The sequence below is a fragment of the Nipponia nippon genome, unplaced genomic scaffold (genome assembly GCF_047370975.1).
Source record: "Nipponia nippon isolate SJK-2023a ecotype South Korea unplaced genomic scaffold, ASM4737097v1 scaffold_5, whole genome shotgun sequence".
Classification (NCBI taxonomy): Eukaryota; Metazoa; Chordata; class Aves; order Pelecaniformes; family Threskiornithidae; genus Nipponia; species Nipponia nippon.
In genome coordinates this window covers 57,566,332-57,592,471 of record NW_028262369.1, presented here as the reverse complement: position 1 = coordinate 57,592,471, position 26,140 = coordinate 57,566,332, and the positions used below count along the sequence as shown (strand labels likewise).

At 52.1% G+C, this 26,140-nt stretch overlaps 1 protein-coding gene across 7 annotated transcripts in view; it reads left to right on the top strand.

Annotated features, from left to right (window-relative positions):
* The window catches only part of PCBP3 (poly(rC) binding protein 3), a 63,144-nt gene extending 37,592 nt beyond the window's left edge, over positions 1-25,552 (top strand). For 5 of the 7 annotated variants that reach the window (XM_087731478.1, XM_087731477.1, XM_087731474.1 and 2 more), the window contains 6 exons: positions 3,013-3,054; positions 7,297-7,375; positions 8,148-8,207; positions 11,138-11,190; positions 14,172-14,341; positions 25,442-25,552. In XM_087731478.1, the coding sequence (XP_087587604.1) occupies positions 3,013-3,054; positions 7,297-7,375; positions 8,148-8,207; positions 11,138-11,190; positions 14,172-14,341; positions 25,442-25,487 (450 nt within the window). In that variant the 3' untranslated portion in view covers positions 25,488-25,552. Of the gene's footprint in view, positions 1-3,012; positions 3,055-7,296; positions 7,376-8,147; positions 8,208-11,137; positions 11,191-14,171; positions 14,342-16,127; positions 16,172-25,441 lie in introns of those variants that run through there. The other 2 variants (XM_087731475.1, XM_009461073.2) reach the window with 2 other exon arrangements.
* The last annotated feature ends 588 nt before the right edge of the window (positions 25,553-26,140 follow it).

Below are 26,140 nucleotides of genomic sequence, written 5' to 3'. Positions count from 1 at the left end.
ACCCGCTTGCAGCCTCCACTGCCAACCTCAGCCTTTTACTGCAGCACCAGCCGCTGCCCGTTAGTGCACTCAGGTTTCTTGCCTTCTGACTTGCATGGTGTCATCCCATCCGTTGTGTCCCACGGCAGGTGGACTAAAAGCTCTTTGCAGAACCGCTAGAAGTTTGCAAGCCCGGGCAGACTGCTTAACTCCTGTGATGGCTGCTGGAGGATAAAGAAAGGGCCAGCCCGGGGAAACAGGGTGTTACCTCTGCCAGGCACTCGTGCACCAAGAAAAGGCTGGAGTTTGCTTCATTAGACCCAAATTCAGTATTTGCCAACAGTTACCAGTGTGAAGGACAAAATGAGAAAAGCCTCATTGAAGAAGAGGCTGTGACCATGCTCTCACAGTGGCTGCAAGTGTTTATTTTCTGGCATCTCTAGTCCAATTAAAAATAACTTTGCATAGTTGTAATTGATCTGCGATAGGAAGGGCTCATCCCAGCTACTCCAGGACCATGCTGAGCCTCTGTTCAGGGCAGCCTCCATGAAAGGGTCATCCCCATCACTGGTGCTCGGCTGGTTTTGGGGTGCTGCTTCCCCCCAAAATGCCATAACATCTGCTGCAAAGCTGGTCTCGGCTCTGCCTGCAGGAGAGCCTGCATTGCATTGCCTTTGGTGACATTGCACAGTTCTCAATCTGCAGGCTTGCAGTCATGATGTGGTATTTCTAGCGACCCTTGGGAAGCCATGGCAGATTTTTTTCTTTGCAGGATAACCATCACACGCACTTGCCATGGGAGCTGGCGGTTGTTCTGCAAACAAAAATCAGCTCTCGCAGCATGTGATTTATGAAACGAGCAGTTGAGCAGGCAGCTGCTTTTAAAGAGGGGACTTGAACCATTGCTTTTTCTACTTCATCCACTCACCTCGCCTCATGACCGAGGACCTGCCTGTACCTGCCAGCATGCCATCGTGCACCAGTATCTAGCAGGAGAGGTACTTTCCCAGGAGCTCCAGCAGCCAGGTAGAGCCAGCACCAAGGAAGCTACAGCTAATGCCATCCAGAGCAGCTCCACACGAGTTATTTTGTTTCTCCCCAATCATAATAAATAGCAGAGGGACAAACTAAGGATGGGAGCAAAGCCCGAAGCACAGGTTATTTCAGGCAGCGTGCTGAATTAGTATCTCTTAGTCATTGCCAGCATCAGGAGGAGTGTGTCATTTGGTCTTAGCAGCCATCCTGGAAAAGAGCTTTGAGTCCAGCTGCTTGGTGGACTTATCTTCTCAAAAGGGAGAGTAAAATGGAGGTAGTGTTTCTCCTGCTGGCGAACAGTTGGTGTCTTGCACAGAAGTGACATCATGGGAAGAAGCAAGCATCTCTGAAATGAGACCTCTTCCCTGCCACCCCTGAGGGAGCACTGGTGAGCCCCTTGGCTCTGCCCAAGGGGTGGCAGGGGGCGGGTGGGCAGAGGACAGCAGGTGACAGTCAGTGGTACTGCGAGATGCTTTGGGGTGGGTTGAACCTGCAAGAGCTCAGCAGGCTGAGGGACGCGGTGGCCAGTGGCAGCTGCCAAAGGGTTCAGCTGTGTCGTCCATGTGCAATGTCAGCCTCTGCGGAAAGCTGGGCGTCACACAGGCGGGTGCTGTCAGAGTTGGGTTGCATCTGTCCAAGACACCTTCCTGCCTTTAATTAGTTTTTTCTAATCAATTGTTCTAATCAAAAAACAACGACCAAATTAAACTGCCAGGAAAGAGTGAACTTCTTAGAGCAACCTCTGCCACGTCCCCACGGGCACACCAGTCCCCATTGCACCGGGATGCCAGCAGGCACTGGGACTGCTGTTTCTGCGTGCAGGGCTTTGCCTCCTTCCTCCTCCAGTATTTTTGGGGTTTCCTCACACAAAGCACTTTGCTGTTTGCAAACAACATGGCGAATTTGCAGGAGGTTCAGAGTGGTTTTTTTCTTTTTCTTGGCTATCTTTACTCTCCCTTTTTAAAGTGTTATCCATCTCTTTTGCCATTTCTTTCAGAATCATCTGAATAATGTGTCAACCAATGAGATACGTTTTGCTAGTTGGTTAGGTCCAAAATATTGGGCTCTCTAGTGTCTGGCTCTTTACCCACAGCAGTGCTTATTGTCAGGTTATTTACAAAAAAGAAAGAATTGCTACAAACAATGGGAAAAACACTAAACAATTTGCCTAGCAGACATTTGCATGGATTTGTCAGTTATTGCTGGTGAAAGGCATTGCAGTGCAGGCAGCCTGTCCCTGAGCCCTCGCCACACTTGGTGAGACATCAGCACCAGCTGGCTTTCTGCATGGCAATGCCTTTCCCCCCAGGAAGGCACTGGAATATACTGGGTAGATGTAAAGCATGTTGAGTTGTGCACCTGAAAATGTGGAGAGACTCACTGCACTGGCTTGCTTTCTAAGATCACGTTTAGGTGCAGAGGGCAGTGGTGATGTTACTGTGCATCTGCTACACAGATAATTCTGGTGTGATGAATATGTTTTGTACAGCGAAGCCCAGTCTTCCCACTCCATGCGCTTCTGGCACCTTTAAAGAGCTGTCTCCTTCCTTTTGGAAAAGCCAAAATGAGCCCAAGCCCTTCAAGCTAGGTAGCTCAGTGTGCTCCGGCTTTGATCAGAGGGGTACGTCTCCCTCCCTCCCCAAGGACTTGCTGAGCCAGCAAATTTAATGCAGCACAGGGTGGCTCTTTCCCTGGGCTAGCCAGGGGTGTGGGGGGGGCAACTGCTTGCTGCACAGAAAGTGCTTCCCTCATCCCCTCCAGCCTCAAAATTAAGCAGGTTAAGTCAAAATTCAAGATCCCGCACCCGGCTTTCACCAGCACAGGGTCCTGGCCAGACCAGGGTGGGGGCTGAGCTCCTCTTTAGCCCCTGCATTCACAACATTTACCCCACGTCAGGCAGAAAGGAGCAAAGCCTGGGGAGAGCAGTCCCTGCAGAGGCGAAGGGCTTTGCTGCCATCTCCTGCCAGCCCTAATAACGTCTGTTTTTTTCTTTTGCAGGCCTATACAATTCAGGGACAATACGCTATTCCACACCCGGATGTGAGTTTTACCCTAATTTTTCTTATACCCTTTTATGTCACCTGCATGCTACTGTTAATTCACATAATATTAATATTAGACAATAATATTAATAGCACATTTTCAAAGTAACTGGCCGTGTGTAGTATCTGTAATACCTTGAATAGCCTTTTAACCTGTTAGCACTAAACTTGATTAATTCTGAGGACTTGGCCTGATGCTAAATTGTTTGCATTGTTCAGTGCTATCCCTTTGTTCTGAGACAAACTATACTCTATGCATTTTGTGCCTCAAAATGATCAAAACGCACAAAGAAAGGGAAAAAAAAAAGACTTTCCCCTCTATTTTCCCCCTTATCCTTAAGTATTCATAAGCCAAGGGCTTCTTTAGGTGCTGAGTGCCTTGGTGGGGTGGGGAGAAGGCGGAGCTGCAGCGGTGCATGGTTTCTTGCTTGAAGCTTGGGCAGGGGGATGTGCCTTTATGGGGGTCCTCCTCTGGCTGACTCGGAAGCAGGCCCTGAGGCTGGGCAAAATGCGACCTACATCCCCCGGAGGGATGGAGAGGCTGGCCGTCTGCCACACTGCTGGGTCTCACCTTGCTGATGGCTCTGTGCCTCCCCACGGGAGCTGGACCCCAGACTGAAGCAGTCACGCTGGGTTTGACGGCTGTCTCGCTGGGTTTGGCTCTCTGTCGCCCCGGGGGGGCATCGTGGGCACGGTCCCTGGTCCCCGCTTCATCTCGCGCTCCTTGGTGTGGAGACAGGCGCCGCTAAGGCTTGCAGCACAGATGGGTTTTGCTGATGCTTGGATCCTCCTGCTCGTGCCAGGCTCCCGTGCCTCGGGTGGGTCAGGGAGCCACAGGATGTTTGCAGGGGGATGTGTAGGGAACATCTGCTGGCATGTCTGTGCATGAAACTACCAACAGAAATAGAAAATGAGTCTATTTTAAAGGATTTCTCCATCAAAAGCAGCAGTGAAGCACTGCAATGCCAGCAGCTCCTTGCCAGCAGCAGACAGCTGCTCGGCTTCTGGGGTTGTCACGGCTGACATGTGTTGGGGACCTCTTGGAAAAAGCTGGGATTTTCTAAATGTGTTTCAGTGGGGATAAAATACCCAGTGAGTCCCATTGCAGAGGCCCCTTCTTGCTGGCACGCCTGTGAGTCGGATCCGTAGTGGGAGCTGAGCACAACGTGCCACGCTGGGGATACGGCTTAATTGTAAGCGGCGTGGTCTGGGTGGAAAGCCCTCTCCAGCCATCCCACACACGGGAAGAGTTTGACATGGCTCAGTATTCCTCTTTCTGATGGGTGCATTGGGTATTAAATCATGGGATACTTTTTGCATAATTTAGAACAGAGCAAGGCTGTTCGATACCACGAATGCACGCTCCCGATGGGAATGATTAGGAGTTGTAGGCAGGATTTTGATCTTAGGAGCAGTGATTTCACCCAATTTAGTGGAGGCCAGGCTTTGGCTTTCCATGTGACACCAGCATGCATGTACTTTGAACAGCCTGCTGTGATGGTTGTTCAGAAATATTCATAATTGTGTGCGCTTCACTTTTTCTCCCTAAGTGGAATATAAATAAACACACCTGCATATTTAGAGAGCATAGATCAATATATGCTTTGTCCCAGTTTTCCTTTGCAAGTGGTGGCGACAGCTTAGTGTTGTCCTTGTTATTATACTCCTCTGTTTGACAGGAATAAAATACATTTAATACATTTGCTGGCTGCACTCTGCCCTACTCCCAGCAGATTTGCTGAGACCTGGAAAAGGTTGTTTGTGTGTGGGCCACACACTTCATCCTTACTCTTGTAGCTCTCTTACAAGGATCGGTCATTTAAAACACTGCTCAGTGCAGAAACCAGTCTTGAACGTGATTTTAGGGCATTGCCCTCACTCTCACAGGTATCTGTGTTTAGCAGATGCCTTTTGCAGACCCGTGGCTGCAGAGTGGTCAGAATTTTGAATGCCAAAGCTAAAATGCAAGCTCCTGTCTTGATGTTCTCCCCTGGGGAAAAAACCCAGGTCAATAGGAGTTCTGGCTTATGAAGGGCTTCAGCATTGCTCGGGCACTCGTAAGCCGTTCAGGATGTGGTGTGTAACTACCTGCTTTCACAAAATTTGCAGTGGGAGATGGAAGGACAGCTGTGGCAGCTGGGAGTCAGGGGCATTTGGGAGTGAAATAGATGTCAAGCACAGGAAAGCTCCCCAACCAGGGCACCGCTTCTGGGTACGCACCAGGCTGGCAGCCGATGAGATGTAACCAGGCATTACTGTGGGTGCCTAGCGATGCTCGGCGTGACTGTATGTTGGTCCCAGCGCTGCTGTCCTGCCCTGTCCTGTCCCTCCCAGCAGCACCAGTAGAGGAATTCCCCTCTGGTCTGCGTGGAAAACCAGAGTTTAAAGAAATGGTCTCAGGTTTTTGCTTTCAGTGTTTTCCAGGAAACGGGAGAGGAGGTGTTTCATGCACTGCAAGTGTTCACGTAACACCTTTCACTTTAACACATAAAGTGTGTTAAAGGATGGCATGGCCATCCTCTCCTCTTGCAGGCTTTTTTTCATTGCTGTAATTATGGGTGTTTGCTAAATAGCACTATCCAAACTATGTCTTAAAAATACGCTAGATCAGCATTAGAAAGGCGCATGGTTGGAGCCCGAGGGGCTCTGCCTTCCTGGTGCTCTTCAGCAGTGCTGGCAAAGAGGCAGGAGGTCTCATCTGGAGTCCTGCCGGTGGGACCGGTTGTAACGAGGAGTTCCGCAAACAGGGTGTGCCTGGGCTTAATTTTCCTGTAGAAAACAGGAAAGTTCTTAAATTAAAAAGAGGTGGATGCTGATGTCCCTGCTACCTGCAGGAGCGGTGGCGTGCCCAGTCCTATCCATAGGTGACTGTGTTTCGGCAGGAACGCTCTGTAGGCTGTCTTCGGCTTATTTTCGGTGCTGCACAGGGAGATGTGTGCAGGCGCCTCTTCTCACAGGGCGGTGAGACCTCTCCCCCGAGTTGGAGGAGGCTGGAAGTCCTCACGCCTCTGCCGGGCAGGGCTCCCTCGGGTACCTCTCCGGGGACTTGCAGACGTTTCTCCTCCCCACTGCTGCCCTCCAGTCTCTCCCATGGTGCGCTCAGCCCCCCAGGTCTGCTCTCTCCAGTGCTTCCCCCTCACTGCTGCCAGCCAGACTTCCCTGCGCTCCCTCCCCAGCCATGCTGCAGGAGCAAGGAGTTTTTTGAGTATTGTTTTCCCCCAAACGTGGAAATTGTAACTCCTGCCTCTCCCTTGCCGGGGAGGGGATGGGTGCAACCAACGGTTTGTGTTTGGGGGATGATGTGATCCTGGCAGCCCTCTGAGCACCTGTGAAATCACTGAGCAGGAGGTGATAAAGACCCTCCCTCCTGCTCACTGCTAGACTTCAGCTCAGTTTGTTTTGTTTTCTTTTGTTTTGTTGTTTTTGTTTTTTTTTTAATTTGGAGCAGTAAAACAGAGCACAAAATGTATTCCAAAGTCCTCTATGCAACCACTTCCTGACGGGGCACGAAAACCCACCCAGCACAACAAGGGATACAAGGATCTGAAATACCTACTGGTCATGGCTGAAGCCCATATTTTCATGCACTGCTAAGGAGCTTGAACTCGTAACGAGCTGACATTAAGAGCCGCAGTCTGTCCGTCTCCCAGAGACGTTTCCCATCGGAGGCGCAGCACAAGAGCGTTTGCTGCGGGGACAAGCAGTCACGATGCGGCTTTAGCAGCACAAAGAGGGTCTTCTGGCTGCTGGCACATGATGGCCACCAGCCTGGCAGTGCCTTTGAGATGGCTCGTCTGCTCTAAAGCTACCCTGAAACGAGCAGCAGCCTCTGGTTGCAGGTTGCGAAGCCCAGGAGGGGAAGGCAGCGGGCTGGAAGCACCGTAGGCAGCAGCCCTGGTGCTGCTGCAGCAGCCGGCCGTGCGCTGAGGCGGCCGCTCACTCACCACGAAGGAGCTGAACCGTTTGATGAGGGGCGGAAACTAAGAATGGGCTTCGTGCTGGTATCGTACTTCAGACCCTGACCAAGCACTTCTGCAAAAGATTTGGGCTTTGTTGCATTTTACCCAGGCCAAGTCCTTCTGCTAATGTTTTTGCCATGTCTCACCATGGCTTCCTGGTTTGTTTTTTTTTTCTTTTCTTTTTTTTTCTTCCGTTATAATTTTGTTCTTGATTTTCAGTGTGACTTGTTGTACTCTATGACAATAACCTTCTTAGCTCTAATGTCCCTCCTACCCCTCAGCAGTTGACCAAGCTCCACCAGTTGGCTATGCAGCAAACCCCCTTTACTCCCCTTGGACAGACCACCCCCGCTTTCCCTGGTACGTACCCACACGCCCTTTCTAGATATCCTTCTCTTCTTACCTGTAGAGTTTCTCTCTCTGTCTAAACTCGTGCTATTTAATGGAAACAGGCAGGGCAAGTAAAACAGAAGTTGCAATGTCCACGGGGAAAGGTTAACAGGGAGACAGGATGGATGTTTGGGAGTTACAGTCATCACGGGTGAGCTCTCAGCCGTTATCTGTGCACGCCTGGACTGCTCCTGCGAGCCGCACTTACATTGCTACCAGCTTTGCTGGCTTTCCCAGCGGAAGTGGTGAGTGCCAGTCTCCCATCCTTCCCTGCCCAGAGGAGGTAGCATCCCCTGCTGTGCACAAATCCGGACCCCAGTGGGACATCCCCACTTTCCCAGGGGGAACGGCTCAGCACCAGCCGGGGATGCTGCCCCGGTGTCTGCGGGGAGTGGTGCTGAGCTGGGCAGGATGGCACCCGTGTGCTAGGGAAAGCGATGGGAAGGAGCTGCGGCTGTAGGGAGCCGTGTTGATGGGAGGACAGCCAGCCCCAGCGTGGCTCAGCAGCCTTGTCCCCAAGGCTGGCGTTGCAGTTAACGCATTTCACGGTGACCTGTAAAGCAGATAGAGTGCAGGGGATGGAGATACTTAAAGTACCTTTGTTTACTCGGTGGTCAAAATGCCAGTTGGAAATGCCTTTTCTGACAGTATGTTCATCATATTTTGAGCTTCCTAGATGAAGTGACATTGCTTATCTCCTTGAAGGCAAAAGCATTAAACCTGTTTCTTCTTTGCTCTTCAGGAGAAAAGCTGCCCTTACATTCCTCCGAAGAAGCTCAAAATCTGATGGGCCAATCATCAGGTAAAATACAAAGATACAGGGAAATAAGCAGGCTTCTGTTGAAATATATTTCTTAAATAGGACTGTGCCATTGTTGTGCTCCTAGATAAATTGTGATATTTGTGGAGAAGATGGGAGGTTTTCTTGGTTGGCAGGGAGAGACTGGGCAGCACTGTGCCTGCCATTCTCCTTTGTACAGCATGTCAAAAGAAAAATGTCTGGAGTTTATTGCCTAGGTTTTTGATGTTTGCGTATAACTGCCATCCATATAACAGAAAGACGTCAGAGTCATTGCCCTTATTCTTTCATTTAATTTTGTATAAACTTTGCTCAGAACAGTAGAAAAATGCCTGTGGCAAGGGAAACGACACAATTTTAGCCATCGCTAAGCCATTCAGAGTGAGCTGCATTTTTAGTGGGACAGGACCCTGAGGAGCCAAAGCATGTCTGTAATCCTGGAGTAATTTTGATGTCAAATGTCCCTCACATGCATTCATATGTGCTGAGCATGCTTATCTTTTATAACCTACCATTGCTTAGAGGGGTTATCCTAAGACCTGGAGGTTCATAGGCGATGTGAGCCAGACCTCCTTTGGATGTACCTGGGGCACACACGTGCTCTGCAGCCAGCTGAGGTGCATCACATGCATGCCTCAAAAGAGTTTGGGGACATCTCCTAACTATGAAAGCAAATGTAGCCCAAGACCCCACAAGACTAAAGCAAAAAAAAAATCATGATACCAACCTCCACAGCCTTCTTTTTTGCATGCCCTGCTTTGCCCTTTGCAATCACCCATGGGACTAATCCTGCCCTGGCCCCCCTGCATAACAGCCGTGGGGACTGCATGTGCATAGCAGAGAAGGAAGGTCTGGTATGCTAAAGTAAACAATCTCCAGGAAATGGAGAAGGATGTGGCCATTCCTCGATGGCCATCATGATGCAGGGGGTGATGCAGTACCATGGCACCACGTGCCCCAAGGGCTTTTAGCAGCACCTGCGGCATCTGAGCCTGGGGTGGAGACCCCTATCTATGAATCTGAAGAGCCCAGCCTGCCTTTCCAAAGACCCCTGGGTGCCTCAGTGTTGCTCTGAGCCCATCCCCAGTGCTCTGGTATCTTCAGAAGACATTTTCTGCCATACTCAAGCTGCTACTGAGCTGAGCCTTGTAACACATGGCTGAGAGGTGGGGACATCTGCACCCTGGGGGACATGTCTGTGTTAGGTGCAGTCCCTCTTGCCCTAGACCGCGAGGAGGCTTAGTGTGAAAGATGGTCCGGGGCTGGTAAAATGTCTCTTCCAGTGCAGTGTGTATAAAGTCAGCATTAAGCATTGTAAAACTGTGGGCTGTGTAAAACCTGGGCAGGAGCTGTTTTGTGCAGGCTTTGGCATTATTGCACCCAGCAGGGGTGAAGGAGGGTGTAGGGCTGCTGAGTGGAGGATTTGCGTCCCTATTCCCTGCCTTTCTGTGTGCTGCTCAGTGAAAAATGTGGTAGGGAGACCTCCTGCAAGCAGGTGCCTGGGTGGTGTACCCAGGCATTGCATCTCGGTAAGGGAGGCGTATGTGGGAAAGGGCAGGAATCATGCAAGAGCAAATCAAGGATACCTGATATTCTCCTTTCTAGGGGTGATGCCCAAACGAGATTGCAACCTAAGGCTTCATTTTAGTATGTTAGAAATCTTGCTTTGACAGTGCCAGTACCCAAACCAACATCAGGTCAGACCTGCTGGGTTTTAAAACCTGGGCAGCTGTTGCTGGCAAAACTGGACGGGAGCTCCTCTTCCACGCTACAGAGAGCCTCAGTGGAAATGCAGACCATCAAAACTTGGCCATTGTTTGGAGGAGTTGCTCAGCATGGTTAAGGCAGCAGCATAGCGCCATGCAGCGTGAGAAGGCCCTGCTGGACTGGGTGACTAGGAATTCAGTGCTGCTGCTGTCTTGTGTTGTAGTAGCCCAGCACTTCCAGTCTCCTTGTGCTTCTTTTCTCTGCACCCCCTTACTCTGCACACACTGCTCTTAAAAGCCTTCCTTGGTAGTTCATATCATATGGATAAGGGTTTTTTTGAGGTTACTGCAAACTCCTGTTAGCCAGTAGACAGCTTCTGTCTGGCAGATTTGCAATAGGACATCCCTGCTTCAGCATTGAGGTGATTTAATATGGAAACCTGTGGGAGAGGCAGGCTTCAGCCTGGCCTAGGAGCATTGCGGCATGCTGTCCTCTTGCCTCTGGAGCTGCACACACAGGGTAGTCTGCTGGCTGCGTACTGTTTGCCATGCTTTACCTTGAGAGTAAGAGGGACCATCAGTCCTGGGTCCAGCTAGCATGCATGTCTTAGCAGTCTGGCTTAAATTCAGCGTGCAAGTCTGTGGGGCTTTCACTTGCACAGTTCTTTGCAGGCTGCCCTGTGCTTAGCACCACTGGATCCCCTGGGGAAATCGGTTTTGGGGCACCAAGCTGCTGTTGTAACCAAACAGCTCTGCACTGCTGTATCGAGAGAGGGCTGGAGGGTGTGTGGACAACCCTCCCGCTAGCAGGCTGTCTGCCTCTAGGGTTGGGTTTCCCAGCCAGCAGGTTGTCTGCTGCTGTGTGGAGGAGGGAAGGTGCTTTTCCCACCTCTGTCAGACCCTCCCCAGCGATGCTGCATCCTTGCGCTGTCACACACCCTCCTCTGAAGCCATTCCCAGTGGGACGATGGAGGGTGGGAAGCGAGGCACTCATGGGGCAGCACCTGCGAGGCCAGCTCGAGGGATGCAGGGGAAGGTGGGACCCAGCTCCAGAAGAGTCAGGTAGCAACTGTATTCCTCCTCCTTGTACCAGAGTGTGTGATCCCCTTCCCCTCCCAGCCCCGGAGCAGGACGCAGCCTTTGCAGTGTTGACTGTTGCGGGAAAGCAGCGGAGCTCCACCATGCTGCCTTTGCAAGCTATAACCACTTTCCCTTGCATATGCCCAGGTTTGGATGCCAGTCCCCCGGCCAGTACTCATGAACTCACCATTCCCAATGATGTAAGTAAATCCAAGTGCTTCCTCAGCATGTGTCTCTGTGTGTGTGTGTGTATAAGCAGCAGGCATATGACTTTGTTAAATATGTTTAGAGGTACCCCTTCATCAGGTTCACTCATGCCATATGCAGCCTGTCGAAGATCGGCCTGCAGCACAAAATCACCCATTGGATTTTACCCCACTGATAGCTTTCCTAGGTACAATCCTCCTTAATGCTCCTTTTCCCTTTCCAAGTGAACTCAGTGCTCATGAAACATGCCCAGTTGACAGCACTGGGAAGGGGAGAGAGCTCCCAAGCTGGCCCTGATTAAACTATAATTGCTTAATCTAGCTCAAGCATAGTTACTGTGGGTGGTGGTGAAGAAGAGGTAAGTAAATAGTGTTTCTGATGCCACAAAGTGCCACACAAGCATCTGAAGGATGGTGCGTCTCACCTTAGTATGAGTGGCAGGCAGCTTTTGGGTCTTATAGATGGAGGCATCGTGGTAAACTGGATGTTGGACTGGGATATTCACTGGGAGGAGGCTGGAGTCACGCTGGGCACTGAGCGGTGCGAGAAAGGTTGCTTGGGGATGCTCAGGTGGGAGGAGGTGGCATGGAGAGCCTAACACAGCCAGCACCTGGATCCAAGGGTTTCACTTGCTTCTGGACTGGCCTACCAGTTTCCATGAGTTGATAACCAGCGGGCACTCAAATTAGGATCAGGGCAAACGGAGGGATGACTTCCAGTCTCTGTCCCTGTCTCCATCACCTACAAACACCTTCAGCCCATCTTCATCAGGAGTATCTGGATCGGGTCTGGCAGCTGTTGCGACTTCTTCCTGCTGTTCACCCACGCGCAGCAGTGCAAGGGAAGGGCAGTGAGCCTGGCTGCGGCTGCCAGGCACCTCGGCTCCTCCAGGGCACTTGTGAGGCCTCCTTCCACCCGAGAGATGTGGCAGTGAAACAGCTTCTGAGCATCTGCCAGCTGAAGCCCTCAGAGATGCTTCACCCCAGGGTCAACCCGCTGCAGAAGGGCTCTGCAGAGGAACCCGTGGGAGATGGCAGCAGGGCTGATCCCGGGTCTGCTTCTGTCCATCCAGCGAGGAGCCGCCTCTGGCAGGCTGTGGGGAGCTCTGCAAGCACTCCCAAGGTTACCACAGCCATGTCTGTCAAGTGTGGGGGACTGTGGCCCTGGCAGCAATGAGAGCATCTTCAGGAATATCAAGTGACCCCTTGGAAAGGGGCCTTTCCTCCCCTTTAACATGCCGAGGGACCCACCATGGGACCCACCATGGGACCCAGAAGCACCCAGAGCGTTCGCTCACTAAAAGCCCGGCTCTCATCAGGCCTGCACAGTGTTAAATGTCATCGCCTGCATCTTTCTGCCTGCTGAAAAATGCCTCTTCGGTTCTGCTTTCTGTCATTTTGAAGGCTCTTTAACTTCTCATTCCCACCTTCCTAGGAAGCAGAGGACAGGTTTGGGTTTTGTAAGGCAAAGGGTCTACAGGTGTGTTTTAGTGGTGTAGATCAGCTTGTGGTTGTGCTGCAGAGAGAGGAGAGTTGGAGGAAAGCTGATGATGAAATTCATCTTGTCACTCCTCTGACTGTCAGGAGAAACTTGAACGCTGTGCAGAGTTGCTTGGATGTTGCTGAACATCTCTCCAAATAGGTTTGGCTCCTCAGGGCTCTCCAGCAGGTTCCAGCTGTAAGGGATTTTAATTTGCTGAAGCATCTCTGAGTTATTTCTGTGCAGTGAAGACCAGACTGGGTGGCTGTTGGGCTGAACATCATGCTGCAGCCCCTGAGATAGTTGATACCCTTCCAGCACTGCAGTGGGGTGTATATTCAGGTCCATATGGGACAAACCACTAAGGTAGCCCCATGGTCTGACAACAGGACCAGTGAACATTTGAAGGAGTAGTTGTCTCCACTTCTACAGTGACAGAAATCTAGCAGCTGCCAAAATTAATGTCCCACATATAAAATTCCCAAGTGCAACCTTGGAAAGGAGCTCAAATGCTGATGGCCAAGAAAGGTATACAGAAACACCTCATGCCTGTGCTGGTAAAGCTGAACATCTCGGTATATGTTACCAAGGTGCGGAGGTGCTTCAGGGAACCATAGTTTGATGCACAAATGAGTGAAAGCAAAGATGAAGACGACTGAGGAAATTCAAGCCATTGAGGACCATTGAGGAAATTCAAGGGGCAGGCAACTGAGGAAATTCAAGCCTCCAGCTGGCTCTAATTTTTTCACAAGAGTGTGAAAGACATGTTTTTAAGTAGGATTCTCCTCTTCTGCTGGTGCCACAGCCACATGGAGCTCTCCTGTCAATGGTGTGAATGCCAGTGAGCCCTTGCATTGCACTGAAAGAGCTGAAGTGGGTAACAGAGGCAGCAAGGGTGTCCCAGCAAGATAGAAGAAGTCTGGGATGGGGTGAACAACATGAAGCTATCAATGATGTGTGGCTGCACTGGCTGATGAGGGGGCACTTGGGGTTGGGCTGTCCCCAGGGAAGGCAGCAGGCTTGTTTTCTTCCAGTAACGCGTCCTGTATAACCATTTTCAGGTTCGCTGTGATTAGTGAGGGGATAAGTGCGGAGCACAGTCTGAAACATGATTTATTCCCATCCTTAGACCCTTGCAAAACAGGGACCAACTATTAGACCATGAAAATTATTATTGCTGAAATGAGCCCGGTATAATGCCTCATCCTTACTGAAGCCCTCTGAGATGCCAGACATCATGTGTGGATAATTGAAATTTGCCCCACGAGGAGCAGAGCAGGGCAGGCTGTTGGACGTGTCTTGGGAGGACTGTGCTCCCATGCAGGTGGGAGGCTGTCCCTCTCCTGTTTTCATGAGCATTAAGGTCACTCGTGCTCCAGGGCAGAGGGAGGAGGGCTTCTGGCCAGCGCTGTGCAGTTGTGCTCGCGTCCTGCTGGTGGCCGGTGGCTGCCAGAGCTGCTGCTTCTCAGACGTTCCCTCCGTGCTTTTTTTCTAGCTAATAGGCTGCATAATCGGACGCCAAGGGACCAAAATCAATGAAATTCGGCAGATGTCAGGAGCGCAGATCAAAATCGCCAATGCTACGGAAGGGTCATCAGAGCGCCAAATTACCATCACAGGAACCCCTGCAAACATCAGCCTCGCGCAGTACCTCATCAACGCCAGGTGAGACCCCCCCGCCGAACTCCACCACCTCCCACCACGGCCGAACACATCCTGCCAGTGTGGTGGGAGCAGCACTCGCTCCTGGCACCACAGGCGAGGAGGGGCTTCCTGAGGCCAGCTGGGACGGATGGTGGCTTGCTGAGACCTTTGAGTGGGGACCAGATGTCACCAGCAGGACCTCTGACCCCACTGGTGCTTTGGCTGGGGACCGGGAGATGCTTCGCTGCCAGTGGAGCAGCCACGGGTTGCGCCAGTCGCCTGCCCACCTGTCACCCTCATTTGAGGATTTTGTTCGTGGGTGGGCAAAATTGCTGCTGTCTTTCCGTGTGGACAAGGCAAGGGACGGGGACAGAGCTGAGCTGGTGGTGGGGAGGCATCACTTGGGACCTGCTTTCTGGGATCCCAGCATTGCTTGTTGCTGCCTCAAAGCCTCTTCCGCGTGCTTCCAGGCCTCCCAAAGGCTTTCCTCCATCCAATGAAAATAATCAGTCCAATAAACACAAGACATGGGAACAGCCTGATTGCTTCCTTTTCATGCTAAAAAGCTTGGCACATCAGGACTTTGCAGGGGCCGAGTGCTCCTGACGATGCCTCCAGCTGGGATGCGATGCTTCCTGTGCCGTGGCAGACCGGCGGTCCAGCAAGGGACTGTGAGAGGAGTGTATAGGGGAGGCATAGCTGGAGAGGGGTGGGGGACCAACTCTGTGCTGGCGGTGAGCCGTGTCCAGGGTGCTCATGCAGACCTGTATGCCTGCATCTACAGACTCGTGGCTGGGGAGCTTAAGGGGAGACAGGGCCTTTCGCTGGCTTCGTGCGTGCCTGGCACAGCTGTGCAAGCTGAGGCCATCTGCCTGTCCATGCCCTCTGCCACGGGCAGAGTTGGTGCCATGCCAGACTGCCACCAGCCCAGGACGTGTGCGGCTGAGGGAGGCTGCTGGCAGGGTCCTGAGGATGGGGGGCTGTTGGCAGTGACTCTGATGTTCGTTGGTGTGTGGACTAGGAGCACCAGTGAGGTCTGTACGTGCTTTCTCCTCCTTGCACCCAACCCACCTCAGCCCCGACCTGCAACAGACCTCCACCATCCCATCCTGTCCCGCTGCCCACACCCATGGCACCTCTCCAGCCACTCAGGAGAGGGACAGGGCCAGCCCCGTGCCCGCAGGCATGGTTGAGCAGCTTTCCCTGCAGCTCCTTGAAAATCCTCCCCACCTCCTGAGACAAGAGAAAGAAAAGAAAAACGAGTGGCTCTTCATTACTGGGAAGAGCTGGCTGAGCTGCAGCCTGTGCTGTGGCGGAGGCAGAGATGACCCAATGGCGGGGCAGGATGGGCATAGCTCAGCCTCTCCCATAGTTTCAGAAACCAGAACAAAACGAAGAAGCCGGAGGAGCTGGAACAGCTGCCTGTCCTGCATGGGAGGGATGCTGGTAGAAGAGAAGCCGTGTGCTGGGATGTCTCCTGCCAGCACCCCTGCTGGGTGGCACCTCTGCCACAGCGCAGTGCCAGGGATGGGCACTACCTGGCAGCAGTGATGAGAGGGGAAGTCAGCCAGCCATTGAGCTGGCTCTATGCTCCAGCCCCTCATGCCCTCCACTGGGACCCCCAAGCCCCATGCACTCAAGCCACGCAGTGATGCTCTGCCCCCCGTCTGAGCGGGGCGTAGGCAAGAGGAGGAGCGCTGCCCTGCAGGGTCTTCATGCCCCTCCCAGGGTCTTCTTTTCTGCTCCAGATATTAAGTGCTTGTTTTTGTCTCCCTCCCACCCCTCTCTCTGCCCCTGTCTATTCTAGGCTGACGTCTGAGGTCACTGGAATGGGCGCACTCTAATTTCCACCCACCATCCTCCACTCCGCACCACCCGACCCTCTCCAGCCACCGGCACTCCACCCAGCCTGTACTGCCTGTACATTTACCGTCTTCCCTTTGCCTCCACAGATACTCTTTTCTTTACTAATGAATATATATATATATATATAAAAATACACATGCATATGCACACAGTGGAACGTTTCTTTACAAGCTCCTTACTGTGCTCCTGAGGCTGCTCCCAAACTCTTTGGTTATGGTCCTTGTTTTCAGCGTATGGTGTTATTACTTCATCTGCTTTTCGGAGTAGGAAGGGGGGGTTGTTTTTTTTCTGCTGGCAAGACTTCAGAAGATGATGGGGTCTCTAGTGTCAGTCTAGCGTAGCTACTTACACATTGGGGTTGACGTTGGCGGTACTTGCTGTAGCCTATGGATGTGTGACGCCGCTCAGAGCTGTGCGTGCTTCAGAGTACTTACTTTTCTCACCCTTCTTCCTTTGATGCTCCTGCTTCGTTCGCTTTGCTTGTCCTGGCTCACCTTTGCAACCTCCCATCCCTGCCCTCAGGGTAAGGTGTAGTTTTCACCCCATGTTGTTTGGGAAGCAGAATGTGTGGGAGCCAAGCCGATGCGCATGCAGACATCTGTCTTTGCAATGTGGCAGAGTCCAGACAAGTCATTTTCATACTAAATGAAGGGAATCACACACACACAAATGGTCCTCTTTTTTAACTAGCGAGCAACTGGAAGTGAGAAGAATTCAGCTCTACCGGATTCACACCCCCAGGGGCCTTTGAAAGCATTCTTTTGACAATCCCCAACAAGCAAAACCTTTGGACAATAGCTCAGGAAGCTCTGTGAGCCAGCTGTGTTTGTCATTGTTTGTGTTCAATAAATGTCTGTGCAGCTCTGCTACCGATGGGCTCCGACTGTTCTTCTCCTGGGTCGCCCCGCTGTGTCCAGCCCCATCCTTCCCTCTGCATCCTTCCACACCTCTTCAGCTGCTTGGAGGGAAAGTGGGGGTTGTATACAAAACCTTCGTTGCTGTTGTTGTTGTTGTTGTTATTATTATTATTAATATTAATATTAATATTATTAATATTATTGTCATCATCATCTGTTATTTTATTTAGAGAAGGTCCCCATTGCGCAATGCACTTCCTGAGTGATTCTAGGCTTGCTTTTTTTTTGAAGGGGAGGGTGCTTGACTTGCACAATGCTTTGGTTTTCCCTGAGATTAATTTACAAGTTACAGTATGACAACAAACATCCTCCACTGTCCCCTTGTCTGGACAGATCTGCCATGTCTGTGCCCCACACCCTTCCCCAGGACCCTCTATACCCAGCCCTGCCTTCTGCTTCCAGGCTTTACATCTCTCTCCTGCCTCTCAAGTGGGAAACCAAATATATTTTCCATCAGTTAATTTCCTACTGTACAAAATGTATGGTACCTGTTTTTCCCATATTGCAAATGAGGGGATCGTGATACACCATGTCCCCAGGCGGCTAAAGCAGCCACACAATACATTTTTGCACTGTACCACATGGGAAATACATTGTTTTTCCAGTTGAGCCCCAAGACTTCATGGTCTTTCCCTCTCCTCTTCCCCTAGTGCCGGCAGGCACCACTGACAGCTCCCCTCCCTTCTCCTGCTGGGATGCTAGGCGACTTCTCCTCCTGGCTCTAAGTGCTGACTGCCTGGCACTCATGCAGCACACTCGGAGCTCCCCTGGGCTACGGTGCGGACCCCAGGTGATGCCACTGCATCAGTGCATCCAGGGATGGGCAGGGGGTTATGGCCTCCAGCCCCAGTGCAGGGGCCAGTGCAGCTGCTCAGCAGCTGGCAGGGATGATAGCACAGCTCAAAGAGGGCAGAGAGAGTTTGCTTGAGCAAGACAGCACGTGCCTGCTCCCTGCATGTAGCAGGCAGCATTGTCACCTCTGTTTAGAGGTCCCTTCCCCCAGCCCAGGAGTCCACTGCTGGCAAAGCTCTGGAAAGGTGGAGGTGGCTGCCAGCCCCTGCCGCTGAGCATCAGCAAGTCACTCAGCCTAGGTGTCATAAAACCCATGTGTGCTCAGCTCGCTGGAGCGTTTCGAGCCTCTGCATTTAAAGGTGCTTCCAGCTACTTCATAAGATGCTTTGCTGCCTGTTCCCAACCTGTTGCTCTGCTCTCCCTGGCAGTTTGGATTCAGCCATGCCTTCCATGTGGTTCAACATCTAAACATGCTCAAGAGCATCCTCTTATTCCCTGTCCAGGGAGCGCAAGTGCTTTGGGCAGTGCTACTGGGGCTCAGGTGGAGCTGGTAAGCTCCCCCAGGGAGGGGCAGCATCCTCCCTTGTATTTGTGCTGATGCTGGAGCAGGGAGGGGGCTCAGGCACCAAATATTGCCTCCCCCAAGTTGCAGACTGGCCACAGCAAGCACAGGGCCACCTGCCAAGGTGGTAAGTCATCTGTGGGCAACTGGCATTCCTCATCTTCTCCTGTTCCTCACTCTGATCTAGCCAAGTATTTTTCCTGTTGAAAGAACAAAATATCTGTGTGTGAGACCCAGCATGAAAATACTCAACTGTCAGCATGCCAGAGCCACCACGGCAGCCTGGGTGGTGAGCCCGGGCACGTGCCAGCCAGCAAAAGCTCCACAGCCCACTGCCACCACCCCCAAGCAAAGCAATGGCAGCCAGCGGCCTCGGGTGATGCCCCCCTTGGACAGCAATGGTGCACGGAGGGAGCCAGCCTGTCCTGCTGTGGCTCAGCTCTCCCATGGGGCTGTAGGACAAGCTGGAGCATGAGCAGATCTTGCAGGGGATGGAGGCACATAGAAAGCAGCCTGCCTCTTCTTGCACTGCTTTCTTGACACATAGGAGCACTTTAAAGCACTGGCACATAGGGTGCCGTCAGAAATCAGCAGCAGCAGCATGTCGACCAAGACTGAGAAATCCGTCACAAGCCAACGCATTTGTGCGGCTTGTACATCTGTTGTATGCTTATGCCCTGAACGTAATAGACCTTAATAGTGTGCTAATTTCAATGAATGTGGAAATGGCTTTGCACAGGGACCTGTGGTTTCTGCAGATCATGGTTGCCCTGAATTTCTTTGCTGTGTGTGTGTCGGGCTCCCTGTGCTATTCGCCACCTCCCCTGAGACAGCACTGCCCAAAATAGCAAATGCCAGATTGGGTCTGCCAGATGCAACCAAGCTCAGAGGCTACTAGAGAGGAGGAGCAGACTGCAGCAATACCTCTACACCCATCTCCATGCCAGTGAACCCACAGATAACATCCCCCTCTGGGTACCATCCCCATCCCAGCCCTCTGCGATATGTCCATCACCCAGCGAGACTGGGCCTGCCAGTAAAGCCACCACAGGAATCGATGGTGAAGGGGCGGAGGTCAGATACGAGCATCGGTCTGGCATCAGCCAGGTATCCGAGCTGTTGTGTCAAGCCACACACTGCAGCAAGGACCTGGGCTTGTGGGAGCGCTCTGGGGAACAGTGCATGGGGCCATGGGGGGGAAAGGGACAGTCCCAGCAGTAGCGGCCACCTTACAGGAGCACTGTGTCCTTGCTGCTTCGGCTTGGCGTGGAGCAGCGGGAGAGTCTTACAAATCTTCCAGCACCTAGATAAAAACAACGCTGCTCAGGACGTGGTTTTTAAGGACTGTTGCTGAAATGTGCCATCCTGGAGGTCAGAGCCTGGGCCTGGGTTTTGCCTTCTCCCCATGATATTTCAGCTCACTTTTTCCAAATGATGTCTGCTTGCTTGATCGTTAAATCTCGAGGTATTTCCAAGGGACTTGAGCAGGCAAAGGAGCCTCAATGTACCAAACTGATCACAATTCTGCTTTTTGCTCTAATGCTGGAGGGTAGGAAGGCCCTACAGAGGGACCTGGACAGGCTGGATCATTGGGCCGGGGCCAACTGCATGAGATTCAACAAGGCTAAGTGCCGGGTCCTGCACTTAGGTCACAACAACCCCATGCAACACTACAGGCTTGGGGAAGAGTGGCTGGAGAGCTGCCTGGCAGAAAAGGACCTGGGGGTGTTGGCTGACAGCCACCTGAACATGAGCCAGCAGTGTGCTCAGGTGGCCAAGAGGGCCAATGGCATCCTGGCTTGTATCAGGAAGAGTGTGGCCAGCAGGACCAGGGAGGTGATAGTGCCCCTGTACTCAGCACTGGTGAGGCCGCACCTCAAGTACTGTGTTCAGTTTTGGGCCCCTCACTACAAGAAAGACATCGAGGTGCTGGAGCATGTCCAAAGAAGGGCAATGAAGTTGGTGCAGGGTCTAGAGCACAAGTCTTATAAGGAGCGGCTGAGGGAACTGGGGTTGTTTAGACTGGAGAAGAGGAGTCTGAGGGGAGACATTATTGCTCTCTACAACTACCTGAAAGGAGGTTGTAGCGAGGTGGGGGTCGGTCTCTTCTCCCAAGTAACAAGCGATAGGACGAGAGGAAATGGCCTCAAGTTGCACCAGGGGAGGTTTACGTTGGATATTAGGGAAAACTTCTTCACTGAAAGGGTAGTCAGGCATTGGAACAGGCTGCCCAGGGAAGTGGTTGAGTCCCCATCCCTGGAGGTATTTAAAAGACGGGTAGACGTGGTGCTCGAGGACATAGTTTAGTGGTGGACTTGGTAGTGATAGGTTAACGGTCGGACTCGATGATCTTAAGGGTCTTTTTCAACCGTAACAATTCTATGATTCTATGATTCTATGATTCTATGATTCTATGATTCTTTTTTGTTTTAACTATCTGGATACCATTTATTATAGAAAAAGCCACTTGAGCAGCTCTAGCTGGGAAATGCCAGTCCTCCTGCAAAGGAAGCCAGGAATTTCTCAAACTGGGCATGCAAAAAATGATAAATCTATACTGGGCCCCTACAAAGCAAATGCTTATTTGTCTCCCATTGCTTAGGAATCCCCTCCTTGGCAGAGGGAGAGATACAGCCCAGCCTGCTGCCTCTTCTCCCTGTGAATTTAGGTTTTAGAGGGAGTGGGAAGGAGCTGAGCCCTTTGCTGTAGGGCTGGAGAGAGGGGAGCCTGTGGAAAGCATCGGGTGGGATCCTGAAGGAGAGGGTGCAGTGAAGAATGCAGTCACACTGGCGTGGCTGAGGCATCCCTCCTTCTGACATTACCTTTGACTTTGCGACTTCTCTTTGGGGTCACATTTCCCAGGTTATTTTGCAAATTAAAAAAAAAAAAAAAGAAACAAAACTCCAGTGTTATGTGGGAATCTAGCAGCTTATCCATCATTATCTGGACTTGAGCGAGGCCTGGAGAAAGAGGTGTTTAAACAATTGCAACATGTCCTGGGAACATGTTGATGACAACAACAACAAAATCACAAAGAATGTATCAAATTCAGCTTTGATTTCTTTGGTATTGCTCAAAAGGAGATTTGCTGTTTTCTTTGGAAGGAGCCTCAATGTTTTGCTTTTACTTGTCATGTGTCTCGGGTTTATGTTTTATATGAACTTAAAATGCTCCAGTGATGCATCCACAGCCATACCACTGGGAAAATACATGCACATCTCTAATATTGGAATGAATATCCAATACAAGGTGAACGTCCCAGTTAATCAACAGAATAGCTTTAATGCATTGCTTTTCTCTCTCTCATTATATCCATACAGAATGATTCAACATTTCTGGAAGTAACCAACTCGGTATCACTAAGTCAAACTCTTTAGGAATGTGTTATTTTTGTGGGAAATTGTTACTTTGGCAGGAAAGTATTGGTCCAATGCCTCCCCCTGCCCCTGGAGCACGGTGGCTCTCCATCAGAGAGGGGCCAGCTGAAGACCATGCTCGGCCCCGTGGGCTTCAGCTGGAGGTCTTCACTCCCCCTCATATCCTTCCCAGGTCATGACCCCAAAATTAAGTGTTTGGAGTATTGTTATGTGCATTTTTTTCCTAGACTGTATTTGCAAATCACTAGATTTGCAAAATGGGGTTGGAAAAAATAGATTGTTTGCCCTAAGGGAAAGTGACTTTCACCAGGGAGACTCTTTAAATTTAATACCTCTTTTAGTTGTAATTCAGGTTTTTTTATGTATTCATGTTAGTCACTTTTAATTATGCTAATTTTGAGCTCATGGTTCATTAGCAAGGGTAATTTCCCCCTTCCAGTGCCAGCAGAGGTAGGGTGGGTAGAGGTGGGGGATCACTCTGTGCTGTGGAAGGGATGAATCCTTAATCTCATTTTCTTCTTGCCCACAGGGGTGGAAGGATGGTGCAGGCTCAGCACAAACCCTCTCTGACACCTTTCTCAAGCTGTTTGCAGAAGCTGAGCCCCACAGCCCATCTCCTCTAACACCGTGGGCCTGTAGCCCCCAGTTCCGGGGAGGTACCCCTGCTCCCCGGCCCTGGGCTCCCCCAGGCTGGTCACTAGATGTCCCTCTTGACCAGCTTTTTGCAGACATCCTGCTCCAGCCAGGCTGTGGGCAGCATTTGGGTGTGGGGTGCTCCCAGCCTCTGCTCCACCCGCTTGCAGAAGCCGTGCCATGCTGCTGGACTTGAGAAGGGGGTGGGTATTTGTGTTCCCCCCACCAGTGACCATCGGTGATGTCCACCTAGCAGGTGGCTGGCACTGTGTCCCGCTGCAGGAACGGTTCCATCAGTGCTAGGACCTTCATGGAGACAACCTAGCCCATCTGGGCAAGCACCATGGCTAGCAGCTCCCTTGGCCATGGGCATTCCCACACTCTCTAGTTATACCGGTGGCACCAAGGAACGAGGTTGGTGGCACAAGCCCCCACACCTTACACTGGCCCAAGCCCATTCAGTCTCCCTGGCCCAGCGTTTCGCAACAGAAGGACAAGGCTTTGCCGGAGAGGTCCCGAGGGTCTTCAGCCCTCGCTGTCCCCAAGGAGGTCGGTGTGCACAGGCAGGGAGCGCTGTGCCTCGGCTCGCGGCAGGAGTGTCTGCAGCTGGCACAAGCCCAGAGCTTAGGGTGGAATGACTTGCAGAAAGGTCACGTTCTCGGTGCAATTCCCCTGCTCCCATGTCAGACATCACAGGGAGCTGGGCCTCTGCTGAAAGGGTTATTTTTGCTTTCCCTTCAAAAAAAATGCAGCTGCGGATCTTAATCCGCTGTGCTATGCATCGAGCCCCAGGCCTCTATCCAAAGGGTAACGTGGCAGTGACTTTTAGGAAGTACTGAATGTACCAGATGTGCAACTCCGCTGACTCCAGATGTGCAACCGCCCCCTCCTGCTCCGCCTCAGCACAGTTGTCCTGCAAAGAGGAACAAGAGATACCAGATTGCTCAGAAAGCATTCTGCAGACTAAATCTAGCCAAGTGCGAAACCAGACTGGCTCTGGATTCCCACACCCGTGTTTAGGCAGTTTAACCGCAAGCATGTCCCTGCCCAGAAATGATGCTCATGCTGGCTCCACACATGGGGAACAAAACCAGCTCAGAGACAAGCGAGTTAAAAATGGAGCAGCAGGAGGAGGCTTTGCTGCTGAGCCCCATGCTGAACTGTGGCCTGTCGGTGATTTAAAACACGCATGCTGTTTCTAGAAGGAACTGCTTTGATCCCGAAAGGGAAAGGCGGGATGTGCATGAGGACTCGAGTATTTGAAGCACTCCCAGAGCACTGTATTCTGGCTCCCTGTGGGCAGCATCTCAACGGCATTATTTATTCCTGGAGGAAAGCCTGTGTCTAAGAGCAATTGCGTCTGGACCAAACAGGGGACAAGTGACACTTGGCTCTAGAGCCTCTCTGGGTTTTGATGCTTCAGATGAGACTCCGGGGAGCGGGATGCTCCAGGAAGCACAGGCATAGTGGCGCGGCAGTGGTGGGCCACCAGGCAGCTGGCAGCATGGCCAAGCACAAAGAGCTCGGGGAGAGTGGGCTGAAGGGATGGAGTAGTATTACTCCTGAATTCAGGGTTGCGTGCATGGCTTAGGGTCAAACCACGATGGAAATCCAACAGGATTTCCCAGGGCAAAGGAGAGCAAGACAGCTTCATGACACGCTCACCCAAAAGCTCTCATTTAGTGGTGTGGGGTTTTTCTTGGTGGGGTCCTTCAGGGAAGAGCTCCCACCCAGACATTGCAATGACGTAACCTGAGGCTACTGCTGCAGCCGGTGCTGTGGTTTTCCCAAGGGACGTTGGTGTGTGCTACTTAGCACGCAGCCATGCTCCCGAATCTCTTACGGGAGCACTGCAGAGGAACGATGCGCTGCTTCTCACTGCCTATAAAAAGCCAGTTAAAGATGCAAACGTGACACCCCAGAGAAATGGCCATCTCTGTGTTTAAAACAAATTTTCAGTTGCATACTAATATTTCTTTTCTTGCTTAAAGTAGATTGCCCCTCCAAATATTTCAGGCTGAAATGCAATGATTTCAAGATGCATAGGATGGTGCAGTGCATCTTTAAATGCAGCAATACTCAGAGGGGTTTTTTGGACTGAAAAAAGCATTGGCTCATGTTCGTGTGCTCGTGTACCTGGGATGCAAGATTCAACCTGTGATGCTCATCCCCCCTGTGCTGGGACAGCCTGGGGCTGCGTGACCGCGGCTCCTTGTCGGCTAGAACACAGGCAGGGTGTGCTTTTTTTCGCTTAGCACAACACCAAACACAAAATCTATACACAGGCTTTCTGCTGTTCACAGGCAGAGGTGGGGCAAGGGTGTGCACCCTTCCCCAGTGCTTCTCTCCCGGCTGCTGACTCCTGCCCATCACCCCGAGCCCCTTGATGCACTCACCCTTGACCATCACTCCCAAACCTCGCTGCCTGGGCTGATGGGGACCAGCAGCACCAGCTCTCCTCAGTTACCATCCTCGCAGCCACATTTGCGGGGCAGAGAGATGCAGGTAGAGAGATGCAGGCAGGCAGGCAGGGGCAATGCTCAGCCTCGGGACAGCCCACTGTATGCAGCATGGAGTCAAGCTGTTTTCCCTGCACAGAGCCTGTGGCCTTGATACATTCAGATGGCTCCTCTGGAGCTCCCAAAAAGCTGCTCTCAGCACCCAGTGAGAGCCCACAAGACAAACCCGCAGCACGCTGGGCAACCACCCCCGCTTACCCAGCAGCCCAGGGTGCTCGCATAGGATGTGTTCGGGTGCGAGCTCCAGTGGCAAAGGCAGGTTTGTGTTGGTGTAGCAGAGCCCAGGCTTGGCTTCAGCGTGTGGGTGATTTCAGCATCATGCTGAAGAGTTGCTCAGGGTGTTGTGCGGGACCACGTGTCTGCGTAGCCCAAAGCATGGCTGGGGCTGGGAGGGGGAGACACCAGTGCCGGAGCCTCAGCTGAGCCCTGACCATCTCCCTGGATTGTCCCCCTAGCTCTCCAGACCCTGATCCCCATGGGAGGAACACCTTCACCGCCTGACCGGAGTGCCGCAGTGGATGCTTGAGCCTCCTCAGAAGACGCTGCTGGCTTCCCGTGAGCTTCTCCCTCTCCTCCATGGCTCCCTTCAGGCCGGCTGCCCAAAGCCTCCTGCCCATGGCTGCACAGACCCTGCTCCCTTGGCTGTGGTATGGGGCAGCAGTGGGACCAGGGGGCTTGAGCAGCAGCTCTCAGGAGGACAGCAGCTTGCAGCCAGCGTGCAGCAGTACCTGCTTCTGCAAGCAAGCATTTCCCCATTGCCCCTCTCTGCGCTTCTTTATCACCCCTCATTCCCCTGTCGTTTTGCAATGTATCTCGTGGCTTATTTGTGTAATTGCAATAAAGCTTTTGTTGCTTGAGGTACCCTCCATGGTTAGCAGGAAGAGGCTGGGGTGAGGGAAAAAAGGCGGTCGGTCCCCAGTGGGTGCACACGCTGCTCAGCTGGCACAGCCGTGGCTTGGGCAGCGGGGCGTCCACAGGGAGGGTGGTGGGATGCTGTGGGATGCCCAGCAGCACAGGGCCTCTGTCCCCCCAGAAGGGTTAATGGGGAAACTCAGCCCACACAGCCCGCAAAGCAAACCACAACTGCCTGGAAAAAAGGCCTCAGAGCCCTGGCTCTGCTCGGCATCAGGAAATGATCCCGCGTGCGAGAGCGG